The sequence below is a fragment of the Schistocerca nitens genome, chromosome 9 (assembly GCF_023898315.1).
Source record: "Schistocerca nitens isolate TAMUIC-IGC-003100 chromosome 9, iqSchNite1.1, whole genome shotgun sequence".
NCBI classification, from domain to species: Eukaryota; Metazoa; Arthropoda; class Insecta; order Orthoptera; family Acrididae; genus Schistocerca; species Schistocerca nitens.
Window position 1 is genome coordinate 214669128 of NC_064622.1, and position 24914 is coordinate 214694041.

General features: G+C 39.9%; 1 protein-coding gene across 7 annotated transcripts in view; it reads left to right on the top strand.

Moving 5' to 3' along the window:
• LOC126203239 (rhomboid-related protein 2-like) overlaps window positions 1-24914 on the top strand; it is a 79900-nt gene that overhangs the window by 36178 nt on the left and 18808 nt on the right. For all 7 annotated transcript variants that reach the window (XM_049937487.1, XM_049937491.1, XM_049937489.1 and 4 more), the window contains exon 6: window positions 24604-24817. In XM_049937487.1, coding sequence (XP_049793444.1) covers window positions 24604-24817 — 214 coding nt within the window. The remainder of the gene's footprint in view (window positions 1-24603; window positions 24818-24914) is intronic.

Sequence of the window (24914 nt, forward strand, 5' to 3'; positions counted from 1 at the left end):
GAAGTACACTCTCAGTAACCCAATGTTCACTCAGACAGAAAATATCAAATTTGTTATCTAGTCCAAAACTGTTTACAATAAATTCTTTATCTATTAGTCCTTGAACATTCAGATAGCAAATTTTAAGATCATAATTGTTGTTTATTTTAGATTGAACGTTTTGGTGAGGTGTTATGAAATTTGTTACACTACTTATCTCCTGGGCTGCTTCATCTTGCTGCCTTCCACTAAAAAATCATTTAGACGGACAGGAGGTGCTGTTTTCCGTCTACACGTAACACTTGATGCTGCTTCTCCTGCTGCAATTCTCATTTCTCCTTTTAGAGGCACTATAGTTACTGTTGCTGGTGAAACTTCTGCTGTTGATGCTACTGTTACTTCCTTTTCCACTGCTGCTACTGATAATGCCACTGGTGACTGTGACGCTTTACATGTTTGCACAGTTGTAATTTTTTCATCGTAGGGTGTATCTGCAGATGTTTCTTCCTCATATGCTGTTGGTGCACTTTTCTTTTCTGTTGTCATTGGCAGAAAACCTGTTGCAGGTAGTGCTATTTTTACATAGGCACCCACTCCTGCTGTCTTTATCACCTGGAGAATTTCTTTGGCCAGCACTTTCTTGCCTAGGTTGTTTCTGTGCAGTCCATGTCTAGTAAAATGCTCTCTTACTGAACTCATTGCTTCAGTGAAAGTTGTGTGCACAAAACCGCTACAAATCTTCCTGAATTTCCGATTTGTCGTGATGATTTCTTTGTTTACACACGAGTCTTCCGTTAAGTCGTGTCTGTAGGGAATGTTTACAACAAATACCTTCGCCTGTGAAATTTTTCCTAGCGATTCTTTCAGTGTTCTTACAGCAAGGCTGCTTTCATTTTTATAGACATCGTTTCCCCCTCCGATTATGACACAGTTGACATCGCTTTTCACGGAACTTTCACAGTTTTTCAGCACTTCTCGTAGAGGAGCACCAGGTTTCGAAATTCCAATCACTTTATATTCGGACTGCATATCAGACATGATTGTAGCCAGTCCCTTGCCATGACTCGTCGATAATATGTATATTTCTTCCTTCTTCTTCTCTGTTTCCTTTTTTGTCTCGTGTTCAGTTTTATTACAAGTTGCTCTCACACGATTTTTTCATTTAATAGTATTTGATGGTAACGTGTTTCTGCTGGCACTTTTTTGTTCAACAGATCTTTCCGAGCAGTTACCTGTTACACTGAGATTTTTTGTCCGTGATTCTGAGCTGTCTGCACTTAGAACATCATATTTATTCATTAGTGGAACACGAAAAACATTGGTATTTAAGACAGGTCGAGAGATTTTCTTAGGCCTAGTATATACACACTCTCGTTTGCCTGTTTGCGTATCTGTGGGAAGGTCCATATAGTCGATCAAACGTTTCAGCATTTCTGCATATTGTCTAGCTTTACTTAAGTCACTTTGCAGTTCTTCCCTCACACTTATTTCGAGTCCAGCGTTGCACATTTCAAATGCAGTTTCAAGACCGTTGCACTCAGTTCCACAGTCACGTGTAGGCCTATGTTGACCGAGATTTGCTTCCACGAAACAACCAGAATGATACCATTTATGCACCACTACACATATTTTAACACCTTTTATCACTTTTTTTGCACATAGCATACAATTCACTGATGGTAATTTACCGATATTCACGGAGCGATTTGCCACTACATCCATCTATGCCGCCATCTTGTACACATTTGGAAGAGAAGAACAAGGTAGAAGGGATCAGAAGGGAAGGGTTGAAACATACCTATCGCTTCCATCAGCAGCCAGCTCTTGTAATTTATTTAACTTGTGAATATTACTCCTTGAACTGCAATGGCTGCATAGTTACCAAAGTCATTAATTACTAATTGAATGATTATGCAAACAACACAAATTCATTTACTTCATTCTTAAACACCACTGACCTAAGTACAATGTGTGTTTCTATTAATCTGCTTTCCCTAATTTAAGAAATTTCTATGCCACAGAACAAACATCAGCCTACACTTGAGTGTGGTTGATGTAAGAGTTTTCATTCATTATGATAAGTTTCCATTCTCTAAAAACTTCTACAATGACTCATACACTGTTTTTAATTTCTTCTAACTTATTGATAACTACGTGAATTACTGAATGTACTTCTACAATAATAGAATAATAAACTTACCTTCTCTTTTATGCTTAGATGAGGCTACACTAATCTTCACAGTACCCTTACAGGGTGTAGAAAATGGAGGATGGAAGCCGACAGCTAGGGCAATAGTGGAGGCTGCCCTGATGCAGGCAGGGAAAGTTGCATGTGACACATAATGAAACAGAGAAATGGACTGTGATAGAGGCTGGGGAGGGGGCAGAGGAAAAAGGAGACTGTGGAGACAAAGGCACATGTGCACATTAATAGAGTGAAGTGCAGGGGCATGATAACAGGGGTGGATGTGTATATAGAACATGGGCTAGCAGAGCTTGATGCCAGGATGATTGCAGGATTGAAGGCGTTGTTATAAGAACAGTTCCCATCTATGCAATTTAGATGGCATTCATAATGGTTCAAATGGCTCTGAGCACTATGCGACTTAACTTCTGAGGTCATCAGTCGCCTAGAACTTATAACTAATTAAACCTAACTAACCTAAAGACATCACACACATCCATGCCCAGCGCAGGATTTGAACTTGCGACCGTAGCGGTCGCTCGGCTCCAGACTGTAGCACCTAGAACCGCACGGCCACTCCGGCTGGCGCATTCATAATGAATCATCCATTTAAGTCATGTGCATTGTTGTAAAAAGCTTCCAAAATAGAATAATTCCTTGCCCAGATCCCAGTTGATAGATACCATGATTACTAGTTCCAGCAAAGTTAAATTGCAATCTTCTGATATGTAAGTGTTACAAATGTGTTACAAGGTCTATAATTACCATACATAATTTCTTACATACCATTGGATACTTGAATCATAAAGCCACTATGTGTAGATTGTCTTCTGACCATTGAAAACTTGGAGGTAAATTGTGAAATTAAAAATATTATGTAAAAAAATGCTAAAAATATTTAAAGACCAAATATGTCTGCTTGTGTCTGTATATGTGTGGATGGATATGTGTGTGTGTGTGTGCGAGTGTATACCCGTCCTTTTTTCCCCCTAAGGTAAGTCTTTCCGCTCCCGGGATTGGAATGACTCCTTACCGTCTCCCTTAAAACCCACATCCTTTCGTCTTTCCCTCTCCTTCCCTCTTTCCTGATGAGGCAACAGTTTGTTGTGAAAGCTTGAATTTTGTGTGTACGTTTGTGTTTGTTTGTGTGTCTGTCGACCTGCCAGCACTTTCATTTGGTAAGTCACATCATCTTTGTTTTTAGATATATATACTTTTTTTTATATACAATACAAAAATAAAGCTTGTTTAGGTACATGATGCCATGCAATTACAAAATCTTCTAGATGATATCAGAACAGTATGAGGAGCATAACGATATAAATTACAATATTGACAATATGCACAGAAGCTGGAGCCATGATTATTGGTGGTCAAAATTTTATACGAGATGCAGCAAGTTAGAATAATGATGATGACAAACCACATGAGTCAGCATTAGACATTGCGAAAAGCTCGTTAATAAATGATTAAGGCTTTTAACATCATTATAATATAAGCAGTGGCGAATCAAAAAATATCTCATAGAAGTATTAACCAGGCTATGCTGATGTGCAAATTTACCTAAAATGCTAAGTATAAAATGGTTATTACACTTTATTAAATTGATTTAAAAGTAGTTACTGGTACTTATGTAATAAACAGAAAATTGAGTAAAAAAAAAAGATAGTCCAACTATATACCCAAACAATAATAAAACATTATGTGCAACATAAAAATGTAGAGAAGGCCAGTCTACAAAATAAGTTTACATGCTGAAGCAATGCATGTAAGGTATGAGAACTCGACAAGTATTCTGAGGTCTACGTCTGAGATCGATGGAAGTAAGTGTAAGGTGCAGGCTACTAACGTGCATAGTAATATGAACACCACAAGCCTTGCAATGATTTTTATTTAAAAAAAAATAAATAAATATGGGGATGACATGAAAATAAAAGTTACACAAATGAAAGATAAGTGCTACCTAATGTATAGTATAGACAAGTACAATACGTAACCCGAGGTCTGGGTCATATAGACCTCATGGTATGTGGGCTAGATCATCGTTGTAGGTATTATGTTATACAGCCTGTTATTGGGTTAACATAATATGTCATAAAAATAAAAAGACAGGAAACAGGAGTTAAACCATGTCATCAAAGTACTGTCACATTACTATACGGGAGCACACAATATGAAACCAGGGGTCTAGGTCATGGTAGTAACATATGTCCATCCAAATGGCAAGGAACAATCTTCAAACCTACTTGAATACAACATCTTAACAATATATAATCTGATAGGTTCTCATGTTTATGGCATACAGAAAGTAGAACAGCACTAATGTTACATTTAACCTGAAACTGACTCAGATTATTGACTTAAGTATGCAAAAGTTTGGTTCTTGAAGTCTGGGAAAGCTTAAGCATCAAATGTATTTGCATAACATGGAGTACAACCCAACTGAGTGGGTTGCAAATCAATAAATGGCTGTATAATATAATATCTACAATGAGGTTCTAGCCCACATATCATGAGGTCTGTATGACCCAGACATGGAGTTAAATATCATACTCTTCTATACAGTACATTAGGTAGCACTTATTTTTCATTCTTATAACTTATATATTCATTTCATCCTTGTATTATATATATTTTTAATATGAATCATGTTACTATGATCATTAATAGCTGACACCATTGGTCTAACACCTAAATCTCTCAATACTTGTCAAGTCCTTATGTCTTACATGTTGTTTTACTATGTAAACATATTTTGTAGATTAAGTTTCTCTAAATTTTTATGTGGCACATAATGTTTTATTGGATATGTACTTGGACCCCCTATTTTTACTTTTTAGTCAAATTTTGTGCTTATTATATAAGTAAAATTGACAAGTTTTAAATCAATTGTGTGTGTGTGTGTGTGTGTGTGTGTGTGTGTGTGTGTGTTCGGGGGGGGGGGGGGGGGGGTCTTCAGTCTGAAGACTGTTTTGATGCAACTCTCCATGCTACCCTATCCTGTGCAAGATCTTCATCTCTGAGCAACTATTGCAACCTACATCCTTCTGAATTTACTAACTATATTCACCTCTTCATGTCCCTCTATGATTTTTACCCCCCCCCCCCCCCCCCACATTTTCCTACAATACTAAATTGGTGATCCGCTGATGTCTCAGAATGTGTCCTATCAACCGATCCCTTCCTCTAGTCAGGTTCTGCTACAAGTTTCTTTTCTCCCCAATTCTGTTCAGTACCTCCTCATATGATCTACCCATCCAATGTTCAGCATTCTTCTGTAGCACCACATTTCAAAAGCTTCTATTCTCTTCTTGTCTAAAATGTTTATCGTCCATGTTTCACTTCCATACATGACTTCCGTACAAATACTTCAGAAAAGATTTCCTGGCACTTAAATCTATACTTGATGTCAACAAATTTCTCTTCTTCAGAAATGTATTTCTTGCCATTTCCAGTCTATGTTTTATATCCTCTCTACTTCAACCATCATCAGTTATTTTTCTGCCCAAATAGCAAAACTCATCTACTACTTTAAGTGTCTCATTTCCTAATCCAATTCCCTTAGCAGCACCTGGTTTGATTCAACTAAATTCCATTATCCTCATTTTGCTTTTGTTGATGTTAACCTTATATCCTCCTTTCAAGACACTCTCTGTTCTGTTCAACTGCTCTTCCAAATCTGTTGTTGTCTCTGACAGAATTACAATGTCATCACCAAACCTCAATGTTTTTGTTTCTTCTCCCTGAACTTTAATTCCTACTTCAAATTCTTCTTTTGTTTACTGCTTGATCAGTATACAGATTGAATAACATTGGGGATAGGCTACAACATTGTCTGAATCCCTTCTCAAACACTGCTTCCCTTTCATGCCCGTCAACTCCTATAACTGCCATCTGGTTTCTGTACAAATTGTAAATAGCCTTTTGCTCCCTCTATTTTACCCCTGCCAACTTTAGGATTAGGAAGAGAGTATTCCAGTCAACATTTTTAAAAGATTTCTCTAAGTCTACAAATGCTATAAATGTAGGTTTGTATTCATTAACCTATCTTCTATGAGAAGTCATAGGCTCAGTATTGCCTTGTGTGTTCCTACAGTTCTCCAGAATCCAGACTAATCTTTCCTGAGGTCAGCTTCTATCAGTTTTTCTATTCTTCTGTAAACAATTAATGTTAGTATTTTGCAACCTTGATTTATTAAACTAATAGTTTGGCAAATTTCACATCTGTCCACATCTGATATTTTTGAAATTGGAATTATTATATTCTTCTTGAAATCTGAGGGTATTTTGCCTGTCTCATACATCTTTTTCACCGGATGGAAGAGTTTCACCACGGCTGGCTCTCCCAATGCTATCAATAGTTCTAAGTCGTCTATTCCGGGGGCCTTGTTTAGATCTATGAGCATTCTGTCAAATTTTCTTTCAGCATCATATCTGCCATCTCCTCTTCATCTGTGTCCTCTGTCATTTCCATAATATTGCACTTAAGTACATCTCCCCTGTACAGACCCTCTGAGCTCTTGATATTCCTACATGTGGTTGTCTTTTCTCCAAATGTCTCTTTAATTTTGCTGCAGGTAGTATTTACCTTTCCCTTAGTGACATATGGTTACAAATCCTTGCATTTGTCCTCTGGTCATTCCTGTTTAGCCATTTTACACTTTCTATCAATCTCATTTTTTTAGACATTTGTATTCCCATCCTCCTGCTTCATTTACTGCATTTTTATATTTTCTCCTTTCATAAATTAAATTCAGTATCTCTTCATCTACTAATTTTCATTCTCTCCCTTTTCCTATTATCAAATTACAGTCCACAGTGACTATTAAATTTCCATCTCTCTTAACTGTCTGAATAATTTCTTTCATCTCATCATACATTTCTTCTATCTCTTCATCATCTGCAGAACTAGTTGGCATATAAAGGTGTACTACTGTGATAGGTGTGGGCTTTGTTTCTATGAGGGTAATCCCAAAAGTAAGGTCTCCTATTTTTTTGAAGTACATAGACCTGTTTATTTCTACAATTGTTTACATCAGTTTACAGCTTGAACATTTTGCTATTTTTTGACATAATCACCATTTATGTTGATGCATTTTTGTAGATGCTGTGGCAGTTTTTGTATGTCCATGTCATACCACTTCGCTGCCAAGCTACCTTCCGGTAGTTCAATGTTTCCATTAAAATTCTGTGAGCGGTGCTTGAGAAACCTCAGGAACCAACATGCAGAGGTCATCCAGGGTGATCCGCTGATCTTCACGCATGCTTTGCTCAACCTTCAACACTGTCTCCTCAGAAATTGATGGTCTCCCACTCCTTTGCTCATCATGAATTTTGGTCCAACCAGCTGCAACTCTCTACACCACTCATGAACATTTTTGACATCAATGCATGACTCACCATAAACTTCTATCAATTGACGATGGATTTCAATCGATGCAGTGTGCTTTGCATTCAAAAACCGAATAACTGCACACAATTCATATTTGGCGGTAACATCCAACAGGAGCTCCATTTTCAACGGCTGCCAAGTCAAGACTGAGTGCCTCAGTGTGGCGTGCACATGTTTACACACAGTGCATGAAGCATTCTTCATAACAATGTGACCAACCGCCACACAAACAGAGTTCTTTACTTATAAAAAAAATAGGAGAATTTGCATTTTGGTTTACCCTCGTATCTTGGCTACAGTGATACATTCACTACACTTATCTGCATTCCTACTTGTTTATTCACTATTAAACCTACTCCGGCATTACCCCTACTTGATTTTGTATGTATAACCCTGTATTCATCCCTGTATTCATCCAACCAGAACTCCTGATCCTCCTGTCACCAAGCTTCGCTAACTCCCACTACATCTAACTTTAATCTATCCATTTTTCTTTTTAAATTTTCTAACCTACCTCCCCAATTAGGGGATCTGACACTCTACACTCTAGTCCATAGTAGCAAGTTTAGTTCCTCCTGATAACAACCCCTCCTGATTAGTCCCCACCTGGGGATCTGAATGAGTGACTATTTTGCCTCTGGAATATTTTACCCAAGAGGATGCCATCATCATTTAACCATAGGGTAGGAAAAATTACGGCTGTAGTTTCCCCTTGCTTTTAGCCATTCGCAGTATCAGCACAGCAAGGCCGTTTTGGTTGATGTTACAAGGCCAGATCAGTCAATTGTCCAGACTGTTGCCCCTGCAAGTACTAAAAACATTGCTGCCCCTCTTCAAGAACCACACTTTTGTCTGGCCTCTCAACAGTTACCTCTCCATATGGTCGCACTATGGTACAGCTTGGGGGGAGGGGGGGGGGAAGGGGGGAGGATTTATATATTAATTTTTATAAAGTTCACTAAAATATTGTGAGAAGGAAAGTTGCCACTCACCATACAGTGGAGATGCTGAGTCACAGATAGGCACAACAAAAAGATTTTCACACTTACAGCTTTTGGCCAATGGCCTTTGTCAACAATAGACACACATGTGCACACACACTCTCACACAAATGCAACTCACACACACGACTGCAGTCTCAGCAGCATCAGTGCATGATGGGAGTGGCGACTGGGTGGGGGAAAGGATGAGGCTGGGGCGGGGAGGGGAGGGATAGTATGGTGGGGATGGCAGACAGTGAAGTGCTGCAGATTGGGCGACGGGCTGGAGAGGGTGGGGGTGGGAGGGGGGAGGGGGGGGGAAGTAGTGGAAAAGGAGACACATAGAGAGAAATAAATTTAAAATTTATTTATTTATGCCTTGATGATAAAGTTATGGCTTTTATTTTAGGGTACTTAGCATTGCATGGAAGTGTCTTTTCTGTGAGGTAAACATTATTTTAGTCAGTGATGTTGGAGACCCCATAAAAATTTTGTAGTGCTTTCTCTTATGTAATATTTTTAATTTCACAGTTTACCTCCAAGTGGCCAGATGGTAACATGCCACATATAGTGGCTTTATAATTCATGTATCTGACAGTATGTAAAACTGAATTAAGGTTTTGTTTTAATTATATATATACATATATAAACCTTTTAACATATTTGTAACACTTACTGATCCAAAAATGGCAATATAACTTTGGCAAAACTAGTAATTGGTATATGTATCAACTGTGATCTGGACAATAAAAGTTCTAGCCTGGAAGTTTTTTTTACATGAATATAGAGATCTCCCTCCTACTGACAATGTCAGGTAATTCAGGTGCATTATGTTCAGCAGAATGTTCTGTCAATGTATGGTCAACATTGCTCATGGTCACAGTTTGACAGTGGATTTTCACTCAGATAAACACCCAGCTGGTGATCATGTCCACATAGAAGACTGAGCAGAAGTTACAATATAGTTGATATGTGATATGACTGCTCCAAGAGGTGGCCCTGTCTCTGATATGGTAAGATACATGTGTTATTGGTAGGTTTACAGAACAGTCTTGCTGTAGGATCTTCCACTGGGATATGACCCATGGGCTTTGTTGGGGATAAGTGTGGCATAAGAATGAAATAGAAAATTTTGAAGGTAAAGTGGGTGGTAGAATACCACTTTAGGGAGGTGTGAAGAATTTTGAGACTTATGTTCCTCATTTCAGGTCATAATGAAATGTAGTTGAAGCCCTGGCGACAGATGTGGTTAAGTTGTTCCAGAAAGGGTGTGGATGGGTAATGAAGGGGTACATAAGTGCCTCACAGTGATAATGGAAGAATTCCACGTATACAATGAATGTGGCACAGGAGATCTGTATGTGGACTAGGTTGGAAGGATAGTGCTTCTCTGTGAAGGCCTTAGTAATACCTTCGGTATACACTGAGGTGACAAAAGTCAAGGCATAGTAATTTTCACATATACAGAGGGCACTAGTATCATGTACACAATGCATAAAAGGGCAGTGCATTGGTGGAGCTGTCATTTGTACTCAGGTGATTCATGTGAACAGGTGATGTGATTACTGCCACACGATGGGCATTAACAGGCTTTGAACATGGAATGATAACTGGAGCTAAACGCATGGGACATACCATTTCAGAATTTTGGAAATCATTAGGGAATTCAGTCTTCTGTGATCCACAGTGTCAAGAGTGTACTGAGAATACCAAATTTCATGCATTACTTCTCACCACAGAAAACGCAGTGACTGAAAGCCGTCACTTAATGACTGAGAGTAGTGGCATTTGCATTGTCAGTGCTAGCAGACAAGTAACATTGTGTGAAATAACCACATACATCAATGTGGGACATACAACGAATGTATACATTAGGTCAGTGCAGTAAAATTTGATGTTAATGAGCTATGACAGTAGACGACCAACCTGAGTGCCTTTGCTTACAGCATGGCATCACCTGCGGTGCCTCTCCTGGGCTCATGACCATATCAGTCGGACCCTAGATGATTGGAAACCATAGCCTGGTCAGATGAATCCCATTTTCAGTTTGTAAAAGCTGATGGTAGGCTTCAAGTGTGGCACAGACCCCATGAAGCTGTGGACCCAAGTTGTCAACAAGGCACTGTGCAAGATGATTGTGGCTCCATAATGGTGTGGGCTGTGTTTACATTAAATGGTATGGGTCCTCTGGTCAAACTGAAACAGTCAGTGACTGAAAATAGTTATGTTTGTCTACTTGGAGGCCGTCTGTAACCATTCATGGACTTTGTGTTCCCAAACAAGTTGCTGGGACAGTGTTGTTCGCTGTTGTTTTGGAGAACATTCTGAACAATTTGAATGAATGATTTGGCACATCCAGATCACTGAGATGAATCCCATTGAACAATTATGGGACATAACTGAGAAGTCAGTTCTTGGACAAAATATTGCATTGGCAACACTTTCACAACTATGGATGGTTATAGATTCAGCATGGCTCAGTATTTCTACAGGGGGCTTTCAATAACTTGTTGAGTCCATACTATGTCAAGTTGCTACAAACACAAGGCAAAAGGAGGCACAGAACAATATTAGGAGGAATCCTAGTACTTCTGTCACATCAGTGTATGAGTATAGGGCAACGGACTGCTTCTCTTCAGATGATTATATAGGAGAATATTCTTAGTGTGGATAGGATGGTATCTGTTGAGGCACAGGTAGTGTTAATGAATAGTATGCTATATGGGTGGAGATTTTTAAGAAGCACTTAGGGAGATGGAGGTCAATGACCATTAAGGCAGCAAGCTGAGCAGAAGAGGGTCAGATGAAATGGAAGGAGAGAAGTTGTTGGGACTCTGGAGAAAAGAGGTTAGAATTCTTTGACACTGAGTCCAAATATGGAGATATTGCCAATGAATCTGAACCAAACAAGAAATTTTTAGATCTTGGGTGAATAGATATATTGCCTCTAAATGCCACAAAAACAGGCTGGTACTAGATCTAGAGTTAGTGGGGCATTGGGGGAGGTAGTATTTGATGATGGCGAGGTCAGTGCAAAATGAGAGGTGGCACATGAAGAAGACAGTAAGTGTCATAACCTGTGTCTGACATAAGGTGTGTCAAACTACCACTTTGGTATGCGAATCATTATATGGTTCTTACACATATATAGCTGAGGTAACATCATGATTATATCCCTCTCGCAATATGTGACAGCTGCAAAGCTTGGATTCAGCACAGTGTTTAAAATGAAGTATGTACACTTGTCTGCAAAACTTAAGGATGTAAGTAACTTTCAAGTGATGTGTCACTGCCAACTAACATAGCTTAATGAAACTTGGACCATGCATACAATGAACTGCTATAGTACAGTACAGTACAGTACAGCACAGCACAGAAGGTAACTGAAACAGATATGCAGTGAGACAAGCAGGAATGACAATTTTATTCAGAGACAATAATTACACTGAAGTCAGCATGATTTATGATGGTCACCTGGACATTGAAAAATGCTGGACATGGTTTCTAGTAGGGTGTGTGATTATTATAGACAGCAGTGTGTGCTCTGTAGTGCGCTCCCATGCTGGCCACAAGGCTAGAAAATAGTTCTTGTGATAGGGTCTCCCATTCCTCTGTCAACACAGTTGACAATTGCTGGATGTTGTTGATGCATGTGAACACAGTGCACTACATCTAAATGCCTCTCACACATGTTCACTGGGATTTAAGTCAGGAGAATAGGCAGCTCAGCCCATTTGCTGTACACTCTCTTGTTCCAAAAGCTGCTCCATCTGTTCTGCTAGATGCAGTCATGGATTATCATCCCTAAAACTGAAGTCAGAGCAAAAGGCAACCCTGAAAATATGTACATAGGGAAGGATTACAGTGTCACAATAACACTGACTGTTGAGTGTGCCATGTTCAAAGATCTAGGGGTAAGTATGCACATTTTACATCATGCCTCTCGACACAGTAACATCTGGATCACCAAAACAATCATGTCTGACAACATTCATTGGTGCATTAGCTGTTCCCAATTCTCACCATATGAGGCTACATACAAAATCATTATTCAAACTTGGAAGTTAGCAGGGGCGGTGGAGCAGTTTATTAGTCTGAGATTTATTCCACCTGACTACCATTATGACTGAACTGAATCCTAGAATGTGATATAACATGAGTTGTATATTATTATTAATGTATCTGCACAAATGGTTAGTCACTTGAGAGCCTTGGTGCCACATAGATTGTATTAAATTGGGTGCACAGCAGGCTAATGTCCATCAACATTTACAAATAATCCTGTTGGCAGGACATCCATAACTGAGCATTATAGCAGAGATTGAAAATACTACTTCAGTTGTAAATTACTTTATTTTCACATGACCGATTTCAGACTGTTATAAGCCCATCCTCAGGTGTCATACTGGAAATAGCAAAACACAGGAGATAATTTTCACATGCCACAATACACATAGAAAACAAAAAACAAATTTTTCCAAATAGTTTTAAAAACTTTTAAAAAACATTTCAAAACCGCCGGTCGGGCTAGGTGCTATGAAACCTATGTCAATGCTCAAGTGCCACCAGACAGTACTACGAACAACTGACTGAGTAGGTAATATATGCTAATGATATCATGACACTTGCGCTGTGCTGTGGTCCCCGAGCGCCGCATATACCATGCACAGTGTGCTGCCTATGAGCGCAGAACAGGGATGTGAACGGGAAGGCAAATTGGTAAGCCAGAGTGGCAAAAGTGCTGCCATCTATTGATGGAGAGAAGAATGCGGGGCCACTAGCCTGGCCACTCACAATTTGAATTTAGTGGTTTGCATTTAAAATGAAGAAAAAACAAAAAATTACATACAAAAAACACACGATATAAGTTAAGAGTGGATTATGCGTAATAAAGGAGTGTATTGAACAGGTTGGTGCAGAACTGTGGTAAAACTGAGTAGAAGGTGAGATATAAAATTATTATATAAACTGTAAAGTGCAATGAAACTTTCCTTTTACGTGAGTGGCAAACAAGTTTTAAATTTTGTGGGGATATATAAGTGGCAATGTAGAACAACGTGCCACAGTCATCAGTTAATAGAACATGCACATGTGCCACTCCTATTTACAAGCATATGTGAATATTACATATCTCATTGATTGTCTGAAGGATAATATTACTAGTTCTCATGTGAGGAAGCTAGAAAGATCAGGTTGTTATATCCTGGGTTATTGGTCTGTGGCTTCATACGATGTCTGACATGATTTTAAATGTTTCAAAAACAAACAGAAACTTCATAGGATATTTGTTTGTTATTATTAGTATCTGCCTCAAAATAAAAACAGACATGTGCCCCATATTAACATAGCTACATCAGTGTTGCCAACATACTATTACACAGAATAAAATATACACAATTTAATATGAAACATTCAAACCAAACACCAACCTGTTGCTCCCATCACTCTGCTAGAGCTGCCAAAACTAAATAAAAATTGTCTCCATTGAACTGAAACAGATTCTATTATTATAGCGGATTGTGACATTATTCTTATGGCGTCAACCAAGCCCTTTGCAGACTTATGAAGCATCTTTTGAATCTATTATTTATGCAGATTTCCGTGACACAGAAGCTTAATTTTAAGCTTTATTCAGTGGATCGAAATATAATATGGGTTGATCAGACATAGCCAGTTTTGTGACATGGGAATGAAAGAGAAAGAGACATACAAAACCGAAAATCATTACAAAATAAAAATTAAACAGCATGTGATTGAGATACATATCTAAATATTGCTTTTGAATAGTGAAATACAAATCTGGAATCTGATTTTGAAAAGGCAAAGTATTTTGGAGTTTATTGATGTACATTTATTAATCTTTTAATCAACATTAATTAAAACATTTCCTTTTACATTAAATAAACTGCCAGTATCAAGTTATTTTTATCTCTTACTTTGACTGTTATACCTCAGTTGCTTCAGAATGGTTTTTAACGAAAGTGTCAAAAGTAATCTGAGCAGTGGTCTCATATCAGGCTCCATGGGAGTAGTTTATTTATTTATTTGTTTTCAGATCATTTTATATGGTATCAGACATGACAGTTTATCAAGCAAGAAACAGCAAGATGTTGTGTTACAAGTCTGATCAGAGTTATACAGATACACTCACATACTTAGAAATTTTTACTATACTTATAAAAACAAGAAGTACTTGTGGAAGATACACGCCACAAAACATATTATGTGACTGCATATAAGAGATGGTTCTGACTTCTGTTACATGTTAGTTACGTTGAGCATAATTTCTAAAAAGGAAACCAAACCCAATAAGTTGAATCACATGATGAAAGTTGATAAAATAAATATAAGTTAAAAGGACTGATATGAATGCCTCTTATCTTATTTGACTCAATGGCAGAGAACATGAAGAACACTAATAAATATATGGAATCAAACCAGTATGATGAAAAATCTATTTGTTGCGGTGATCACCTAATGGACTCAGTTTTTCAGTATCTGTATGAATCACACCAGGAAATCACTTGGGAATCAGTCATGTAGAGGAGTTCTTACAACATAGGTTATCTAGTGGCTAAAAGTAAAGACTGCAAAAAAGCAACTAAGTCTTGCTTAGAGCTAGTGTTCTGTGTTAAATAAAATTTTCTCTTCCTGGCATAGGATACTTTTACCTGATATGTTAGCTATCATTTCATTTAACTTCCATGTAATTGTAAGTGAAAACATCAAGATACAGTTCAAGACAGATTCATTATCATTAAATTTTAATAATTCAGTATTTCTCATAGAACTCCACAAGTCATGTGAATGATCTAACAATGAAAGAAGACATAAGTAGCACTCATTTTTGGGGACAAAGATATATCATAATCATAATTGAAAAACAAACTCTTAATTTAGTGAAGCACCTCATTTCTAATAGATCTGCAGTGTACATGATACATCTACAGGTCATTTAAAAATTAATAAATTATTCTATCCTGAATATCTCCATTCAATAATGAGTCACATAATCATGCTTTGGCGAAACTCATTATTTTTAGAACACAGAAGTGTGTGGCTATTATGTGTCGTAGGGTGATAACAACACACTTTAGATTTTGAATATACATTTATTTGGCACAGAAGTAAGCAAATACAATATGGCAGTACAAATGTAGCACGCCGTGTCAATGTAGACAAAGATAAATCAAAGATGATCGAGTCCAAGGATATGTCATAGGGTGATAATAACACACTTTAGATGTTGAATATACATTTATTTAGCACAGAAGTAAGCGAATACAATATGGCAGTACAAATGTAGCATGACGTGTGAGCATGCCGTGACAAAGATAAATCAAAGTTGATCTAGTCCAAGGATATGGCACTTTACGCCAGAGGTGTGCGCAGAAGTTTGGAAGCGTTAGAATGCCTAGCTTTATAATGTACATGTGGGTCATCCTTTGTGTGGATTCTATGACAAGTGCCACTGCTGATGGCCAATACCTGCGAAGGGAGGCAGGTGGGGGGGAGGGTGTGACGGGGGCTGGTGAGATGAAAGCTCACTGACCTTGCCAGGCCGGAATGGTGTTGGGGGGGGGGCATCAGCAGCAGATGATGATGGAGGGCATGGCATGTCATCCACGCGATATGAGGAATCCCATGAAGCAAGAACATGAGCGTCCTGTAGATTCACCTGTGATGACACGGACATGGCCATGGCAACAGCCAGAGGGAAACTCAACACAGCTCACTGACCTTGCTGGGCCAGAGTGGCGTTGGTGGGGCATCAGCAGCTGATGAATATGGAGGGCATGGTGCGGCAGCCACATGATACAAGGAATCCCATGAAGCAAGAACCTGAGCGACCTGTAGATTCACCTGTGATGACATGGTCATGGCAGCAGGCAGAGGGAACCTTGACACAGGAGTAATGTAGTGCGAAGGCGCAGTATATGTGAGTAATGGTTCCGCACATTGCGGCTCTGTAGACAGGCTGCAAATCGCACTCCGTGCATGTGATAATTCAGCAGAGGCACCGACAATGCGAGTGCGTAACATCTCGTTATGTGTGCAGAGCTTGTCGATTTGTGTAGGCAAGTCCAATAAATCAGAGAGTCATGTAGTAATACGCTTGAGGAGAGATGCACATGTGGAAAGCGTAGCCAAGGAGGTCGAGAGCGGGGTCATGTTGAACTTGTTCGAGCATGGAATGTGGTGGAATGTGGCAGCCTGCAGGTCTGGCAAAAGTTCGTAATTGTGTAGGAAGTCCAACCCAATCACAGGTTCATTCACGTCGGTGGTGTGGAAAGTCCAAGAGGAGGTGGTGACTGGTCATAGGCGAAGCAACATCTTGATGAAGCCAAGGATCGCAATAGGAGAGTGGTTTGGAGCAATCAAAGTGAGGTTAGCAGGTGCAAGCATGTTGCCCGCGTGCTTGGCTGGGATAACACTGACATTGGCGCCGGTGTTGATGAGAAAGTGAATGCCCAATGACAAGTCCATGACATAGAGGCATCGTGCCACTGGAGCAAGTGGTGCGGTGTCGAACGATACATGCTGTGAACGATTGTGGTGGGACGTGGCACATAAACATGCCTGCTGGAATCATTTGGGTACGTCCAAGGTATGCGGCAGTTGTGATCGTCATCCCTGTAAGTGGCATGGTACCAGCATAGCAGGCAAGCTTGGAGGTGAAGCACTGTGGAGAGGGAGGGGTACACAGTGGACTGCATCATTGCTTGAGACCACTCTGGCTACTGCTCGGGCAGGGTCGTCTGCTGCTGTTGTGAGGCCACAGGCAGTACCTTCTGTAGGCTGCTAGGTGGCAGCTCCTAGCAGGCTGCTGAGGTACTGAGGCGAGTGCACTGGCCTCTGCTGGTAGAGCATGGAATCGAAGGTACAGGCATGCCATCTGATGGTGACGGGGATGTCGTCCGTGACAGGCGGTGTTGGTGACAAATGATAGCGTAGGTGTGGTCAGCCAAATCTCGAGAGGGTTGGTGACGTGAGATAGCAGGTGAAGTTGTAGGGCCAATGGCAGTTGGGCCATCCACAAAGTCCAAAGCACGGTGTCCGGTAGTACTTGATCATTGATTAATGCACGAAGGCGCCACCAAAGCTGCAGAGGTGTGCGGTCGCTGAGGTGCTCGTCATGAATAATGTGGTGGATAGCCTCCACTGGTGGGTGAGAAAGGCATTTGATGAGCAATGTTTTTCCTGTTAAATACTTGGGCGAGGTGGACAGTGAGAGGAGCAGATCACTCATGAGGTCTGGATGAGCAAGGAGGTGGCTTACCAGGCAGCGAAACGTGTGTCATTGTGCAAAATCCCTTGGATAAGCAATAGGTGATATACCAATGCAAACCAAGTCTTAGTGTTGTCCTTTTGCAAAGCAGACAGCTTAGGAAACCTGCTGTGTAACACATGTTGATGCAGCACTGGTAGGCGATGATCTGTGTGAGCAGGGCAGGAAGCCCCTGGCACCTGGAGTGCAGTAGTGGTAGACGGTGTGTCTGCGTGGAGGGGGAGGGAGGGGGGGGGTGGAACAGCACACAACATGGAGTGAGCAGATGCAAACGATGGCACGACGTGCCCAACTGCAGGTCCGATGGCGAACATGGCACGGATGTAACGGCCGGTGACGTTGCAACAGCGGGCGGAAGGCAGTCACGATGCAGCCACAGCGGATCTGATCCAAATACCGGAGTGGGGGGAATGGCTGGTGCTGTTATGAAAGTGGGCAGAAGGGGAACGCAGTGTGACCATGGAGCAATGGTTGGGGAAACCAGCACGGTTGAGGTGACCTTCATCGCCGAGACGGTGTGCAGGGGGGGGGGGGGGGGGGGCTTGCGACATTAGGTATATAAAAATGTGCAACCCCATGCATTGGAATGTTCAAATTTCAGTTCTTGAACTTTGGCAGCACACCAAACTGAACTGAAAGAGAAGGAGACTGCATAGCTGAGGAGTGAACCACAATGTCCTTCGTTGGATTATCGTTCAAAATGTCACTAAGCGGTGTGCACTGTCCATGTAGCAGCTGTTGCTATGTAGTTGCACTTGATGGTGGCCATGTTGAGCTAGTTAAGGTTAAGTGGCTGCCAGCATGCCTGGGTGTAGGTAATTGTTCACTTTTAACTAACTTATTAGGTACACTTGTAAATATGCAAGCACAGTTAACAGGGTGCGAGGCACTAGCACAGAAAGATGCTGGTAGATCCATTGTTCCAAAGACAATGTGGGCCAGCACACAAAGTTCACTAATGATGAAAAGGAACACAAAATAATTCGCGAACATACAATGGCAATGCCAGTGTCACCACTTGGCTATTATGCGGCGTAGGGCGGTAAGACACACTTTAGAAGTCGAATATACATTTATTTAGCACAGAAGTAAGCAAATACAACATATTCATTTCTCTTAATGTTTAGAAGGGTGCTGATAATCTCACCGTTCATCACCCATGCACCCCAAAAACAACAACAACAAATTTTTCTTGTTTGTGAACAGCAATGAACACATGAAAGCCCTATAAAACTGTAGTAGACATACCCTGTCTGCTCCCCAAGATCTGTGGCTAAGGCACTTTATGATATGCAGTGCCTTCTGAGTTCTGGCTTTCAGGTCTCTTTGGTTTGGCAGCCAAGGCAGTTTGGAGTCAAAAATGAGACCCAGAAATCTCACTGAGTCTTTAAAATGTAGTATGGTGTCCCTCATATGCAAGTGAGATAAATTATAAATACAACAACAATAATTAAAATGAACACACACACACACACACATTATTATTTTCAGAAAACTGAGAAACTGTCTTTTCAGCCCAGTCATTTAACCTCCACACTGTAAGCTGCAACTGAGGGGTCACTGTTGCAACACAGGAGGACGAACAGAAAACAACAAAATTATACACAAATAAGGAGCACTGTACAGGACTCTACTGTAGGCATGATATAGTTTATGGCTATAGCAAAGAGGGTAGCACTTAAAGCACTGCTCTAACAAGCACCATTCTCCTGCTCAAAATGATTTTATTTATTTTTTATTTTACACGTCTAGTTCCATAGGACAAAACTGAGGAGCAAATCTCCATGGTCATGGAAGTGTCAGCAAATGAACTTACAACAAAAAGTAATAACAGATAAAATAAAATGGTTATGAATCCTAAAAAGACACCAAGCTATAAGTTTATGTAAGCACAGTCAACAATATAACACAGAAATAATCTTAATTTTTCAAGGAACTACATGACGGAATAGGAGGAGTGAGCCATGAGGAAACTCTTCAGTTTCTATTTGAAAACACGGAGATTACTGCTAAGATTTTTGAATTCTTGTGGTAGCTTATTGAAAACGGATGCTGCAGAATACTGCACACTTTTATGCACAAGAGTCAAGGAAGTTTGATCACTTGTTGCCAAAACTGTCTGTTTCTGAGCCAAAAATACATTGAGAATGGAAAGAATTACTCCAAAATATAATGCCATGCATCATAAGTGAATGAAAATAAGCAAAACAGACTACTTTTCATGTTGAACTATCGCTTACTTCAGCTACTCTTCTAATAGTAAAAAATAGCAGAACTAAGTCTTTGAACAAAATGCTGAACATGGGAATTCCACGACAGTTTACTATTTATCTGAACATCTAGAAATTTGAACTGTTCAGTCTCACTAATCATATGCTCATTCTGTGTAATTAGAATGGCAGGTTTTGTTGAATTGCGAGTTAGAAACTGTAAAAACTGAGTCTTTCACTGATTTAGTGTTAGTTTATTTTCTACAAGCAATGAACTGATGTCTTGAATTGCACTATTTGAAACAGAGTCAACATTGCACACAATGTCCTTTACTACCAAGCTAGTGTCATCAGCAAACACAAATATTTTAGAATCACCAATAATACTAGGAGGCATGTCATTTATATAAATAAGGAACAGGTGTGGTCCAGCACTGATCCCTGAGGCACCCCCCATCATAGCCATTATTAGTACTGTGGAGAATGATCTTTTGCTGTCTGTTCTTAAAGTAAGAGGTGAAACAGTTGTGAGCTACTCCCCATATTCCATAATGGTCCAACTTCTGGAGCAATATTTTGTGATCAACACAATCAAACACCTTAGCTAAGTCAAAAAGATGCCTAATATTAAAACTTTTTTAATACATCCAGTACCTCACAGAGAAAAGATAGTATAGCATTTTCAGTTGTTGAATCACTTCTAAGACCACACTATACATTAGACAGAAAAATATGTGAAGTGGAATGATCAATTATCCTTCATGCACAGCCTTTTCAATAACTTTAGCAAAGACTGATGGCATAGAAATATGTATAAAATATTCTACAATATCCCTTTTTCCATTTTTATAGCATGGCTTTACTACTGAGTACTTTAATCATTCAGGAAACTGACCATTCCTAAAGGAAAAAATGACAAATATGGCTAAGTACAGCGCTAACTTGTGCAGCACAGTACTTTAGTATTCTGCTAGATATTCTGTCATATACCTGAGATTCCTTAGACTTCAGTGATTTAATTATTGACTCAATCTCCCACTTGTCAGTATCACAGAGGAGTATTTCAGATAACAGTATCAGAAAGGCATTTTCCAAGAGAATTATATGATTTCCTGTAGAAACTTAAGTTTTTTTTATTTTTTCAATTTTTTAATTCACCAGCTATGTTCAGAAAGTGATTGATAAATACTGTACATATATCTGACTTATCATCAATAGAAACATTTTTACTACATACTGACTTTATATCCTTGACCTTGTGCTGCTGACCAGAAACTTCCTTCCTGACCATATAGTTTTAATTTTATCCTGTGAATTAGGTATTCTGTTTGTGTACCAAATACTCTGACAGCTTGTCACCAACTCAATACCTAAAAAAGTACTTAGACAGGAATGGCCATATGAAGATGGGAAGGTGGCCACAAAAGCCCCACTGATGGAGTTTCATGAGAATACTGGGTCTCTAACTAGTGTCACACACCTTACTGATATCAAAAAACTACTGAGAGCCGCGTGGGTTAGCTGCGTGGTCTGAGGCATCTTGTAATGGTCTGCGTGGCTGCCCCTGTTGGAGGTTTGAGTCCTCCTTTGGGCATGAGTGTGTGTGTTGTCCACAGCATGAGTTAGATTAAGTAGTGTGTAAGCTTAGGGACTGAGGACCTAAGCAGTTTTTTCCCATAAGATCTTACCACAAATTTACAATTTTTTTATATACTGAGGAAGTTATGTTTTTGTAGAGAAGCCTGCTGAATAGCAGCCTCTAGTAGAGTCAGGTTGTCGACAGGGGACCAAAATCTCCACAATCCACACTGAGAGCAACTAAGGAGTTGCCTGGTCTCTAGCAAGCAGATCGTATGATGGTTGACCATTCATGCCAGGGTCTTTCCTACATAGCTTGTTACGTAGGACTAGTGCAGTCCTTTCCTGGTTTGTGGAGAGATATCAGAACTGCCTCTCTCTATGAGCTGGAAGAGCTGCCTGTCTGCCTTCCTCCAACAACTGGCAAGGATTTTCTTTGATGCTGCTGGCAAACATAGAGCATTTGGTCATGACCTGGTTGTCCTGAATTGGCCTTGAATTTCATTGGCTCTGAAGCAGAAGCAGCAGAATTGTCATGTCGAATGACATCAACATGGTCTGATGGTCTACCACCTGTTTTTGCCTCTGATGGAAACTTCCCATTTGCTTTCTTGGCCTGGGAGGGTTTCATGGGAACCACTGCATTGGTGATAGAGCCAGTGCTGGATATTTTACCAGACTCTGCCTTTGATGGTAATGGTAGCTCTGCAGTGGTGGCAACCATGGCTTTATCTGATGTTCCTGAGGGACTATGGGTTCTGAAACAATTGCAGCTTGACAAATGCAATGGTGAATGCGATGACACTAGCAACCTCCATCTGTGTAGAAGCATTGGCTGTTGAAACATGCTTTTTAAGGGCCAAAGCAAAAGATGTAGTGAATATGAGAGGCTGCATGGCCCTATACATCTTTCCGGCCTCACCATATGGGATGTGTTTCAGTGTTTTAATCTCCTGTGTCTTCCTTTCTGCAAGTAAGAAACTGCAGTTCCTACACCAGAGAGGGTGATTCCCAGAACAATTTACACACTTAGGAGGAGAAGACCAACCAAATCAATCATGGGCGGCCTTGCCATATTTACCACAAGTCGCTTCAACCTTACACCCTAAGGTGGTGTACCCAAAATGCATTTAAAGCAGCACATTGGATTGGAGACACAGGGCCATACACTTAGGTGAAGGAAATCTGTCTTGATATGCTCTGAGAGTTTCATGCTATTGAACATAAGAATGAAGGAGTCAGATTTTACTAGATCCCCATACACCCTTTTCAATACATTTTGCACATTAATGACCACTTCTTGAACCCACTCATCATTCAATTCCTTCTTGGGAATTTCTACCAGATTTTGACATGACACAACACCATTGCTTTAGTGCAAGGTGTTGTGGAGCTCTGTTTCTATGGCATATTCCCCAAGGGATTTAGCTCTCTGAGGTTTTTTCGCTTGTTGGAATTGGTAGCTTCAACCAGGAGTGTTCCATTATGCAGTCACTTGATGGATTTCAGTGTACATGCAATGCCTCTAAATCTTTTTGTATGTGAAAAGGCGAAACCTTCTCAGACTTCCCTCTTCCCATTTCACACACACACACACACACACACACACACACACACACACACACACACACAAAATCTACCAGCAGCATGCATTCTGTTCTTATTCAATGATAAATTCTGTGTTGCCCCTGAATCTGGAGGGCTGGCTAAACAAGCCCTCTTGTTAGGTTGGGTGTTCATACCTACCAGCAGCCCTTCCATTCCACTGGGAAGAAGAAGAAGAAATTTCAAGGGTCACATCATGGTCCAACAAATAGCTATGGGCATTTAAAAAAATCCACCTGTACAAAGCCCTGCATGGATAGGTTAGTCTTACACAACTGAGGTGTGGCAAGTTCACCAGTTGTAGACCACTAAAGACTGTTCCACCTCAACAGCCATGCATCCTGTCAGCGTGCAGCACACTTTCAGTTGGAGTTTTTTTATTGAGCTTCTTTCCAGCTTCATGATCTGGCAGTCGAGCCAAGATCCTCATTCCCTGTGACACACAACATTCCACAGCTGCACCGTACAGTGGTTGCTGAAGCATGCCCAGAGCTTACAGTGACAGGGGACTGGTGGTGTTTACCAGTCCGCAGCTCAGGAATCCTGGGGTCACCAAGCCCATATCCAGCAAACGAATGCTGAGCCGCTGAGGACATGAAAAATTGTGGCTATAAATTACATGTGTTACATTATTTATGTACTATGAACATAATCCTTTTATCAAAAAGTGGAGCTCTTAATGGAACAGGAAGCATCGTGCACTTCATTTATTGTTTGCACTAACTGCCTATGACCTTTAGTTTTTTAATAAATTATATTTTCTTGTGCATATTTCTCTCTTTCATGGTCATATTTGTGTAACATGATTTTTGTGCTCCTTCTGCAATCGAGATAACTATTTTTTATAAAATGTATCATTAAATACATACATCAGAGGGAAAGATCATAATCTGGGCTAAATAGAATGCTTACATTCTTTTTCCTGTTGTGGTTTCTCAGAGAAGAAATTCATTTGTCTGCGGATAAGACTTCAATTTCTAAAGAGCTATAGATTTTGTGCCTTTGATTTTTTTATAGGTGCCTTGCTTGTGTTATTGCACCACAAATCGATGCAGACTAACCTCTTTGTTTGTTTTCCATGAATTAGCATACAGGGATGACCAATGTTTTGATTGCTTTGACTTACTGGACAGTACATGTAATGATGACACTCCAGTTTTCAGAACTATTTCTAAATATATTAGACATTTTTAAATTTGACCAGGATTTCATCACTAAAGCAGTGAAGAAAGTTCCTGCCATTTGTTCTCTTGATCGACTTTTATCCTCATAATTGTGCGGAAGTTTATTCAGAGTTTTCTATGACCGTTCTTGTAACATTTTTTCTTCAAACTGTCACATCATTTGGTAATTGTAATTTTTATAGACATATAACTTGTTTGCAGTGCATTTCACTTGGTAGTAAACTTGCTGGTCCAAATACTTCTTGGAATACCATTAGAAATGGTGCACCGAGGCTGGAGAGTTCTAATAGTGTACTTCGCAGGAGTAGTTGCTGGTTCCTTGGGAACCTCAGTATCTGATCCCAATGTATACTTAGCTGGTGCTTCAGGTGGTGTATATGCTATCATCACAGCCCATGTGGCCACAATTATAATGGTTAGTTTCACTGATGTTACATGAATTTATACTGAACAGTTTAAAAAATGTGCTTCAAATTTGGAGTGTATATCACAATTTATATGCAAATTTAGTG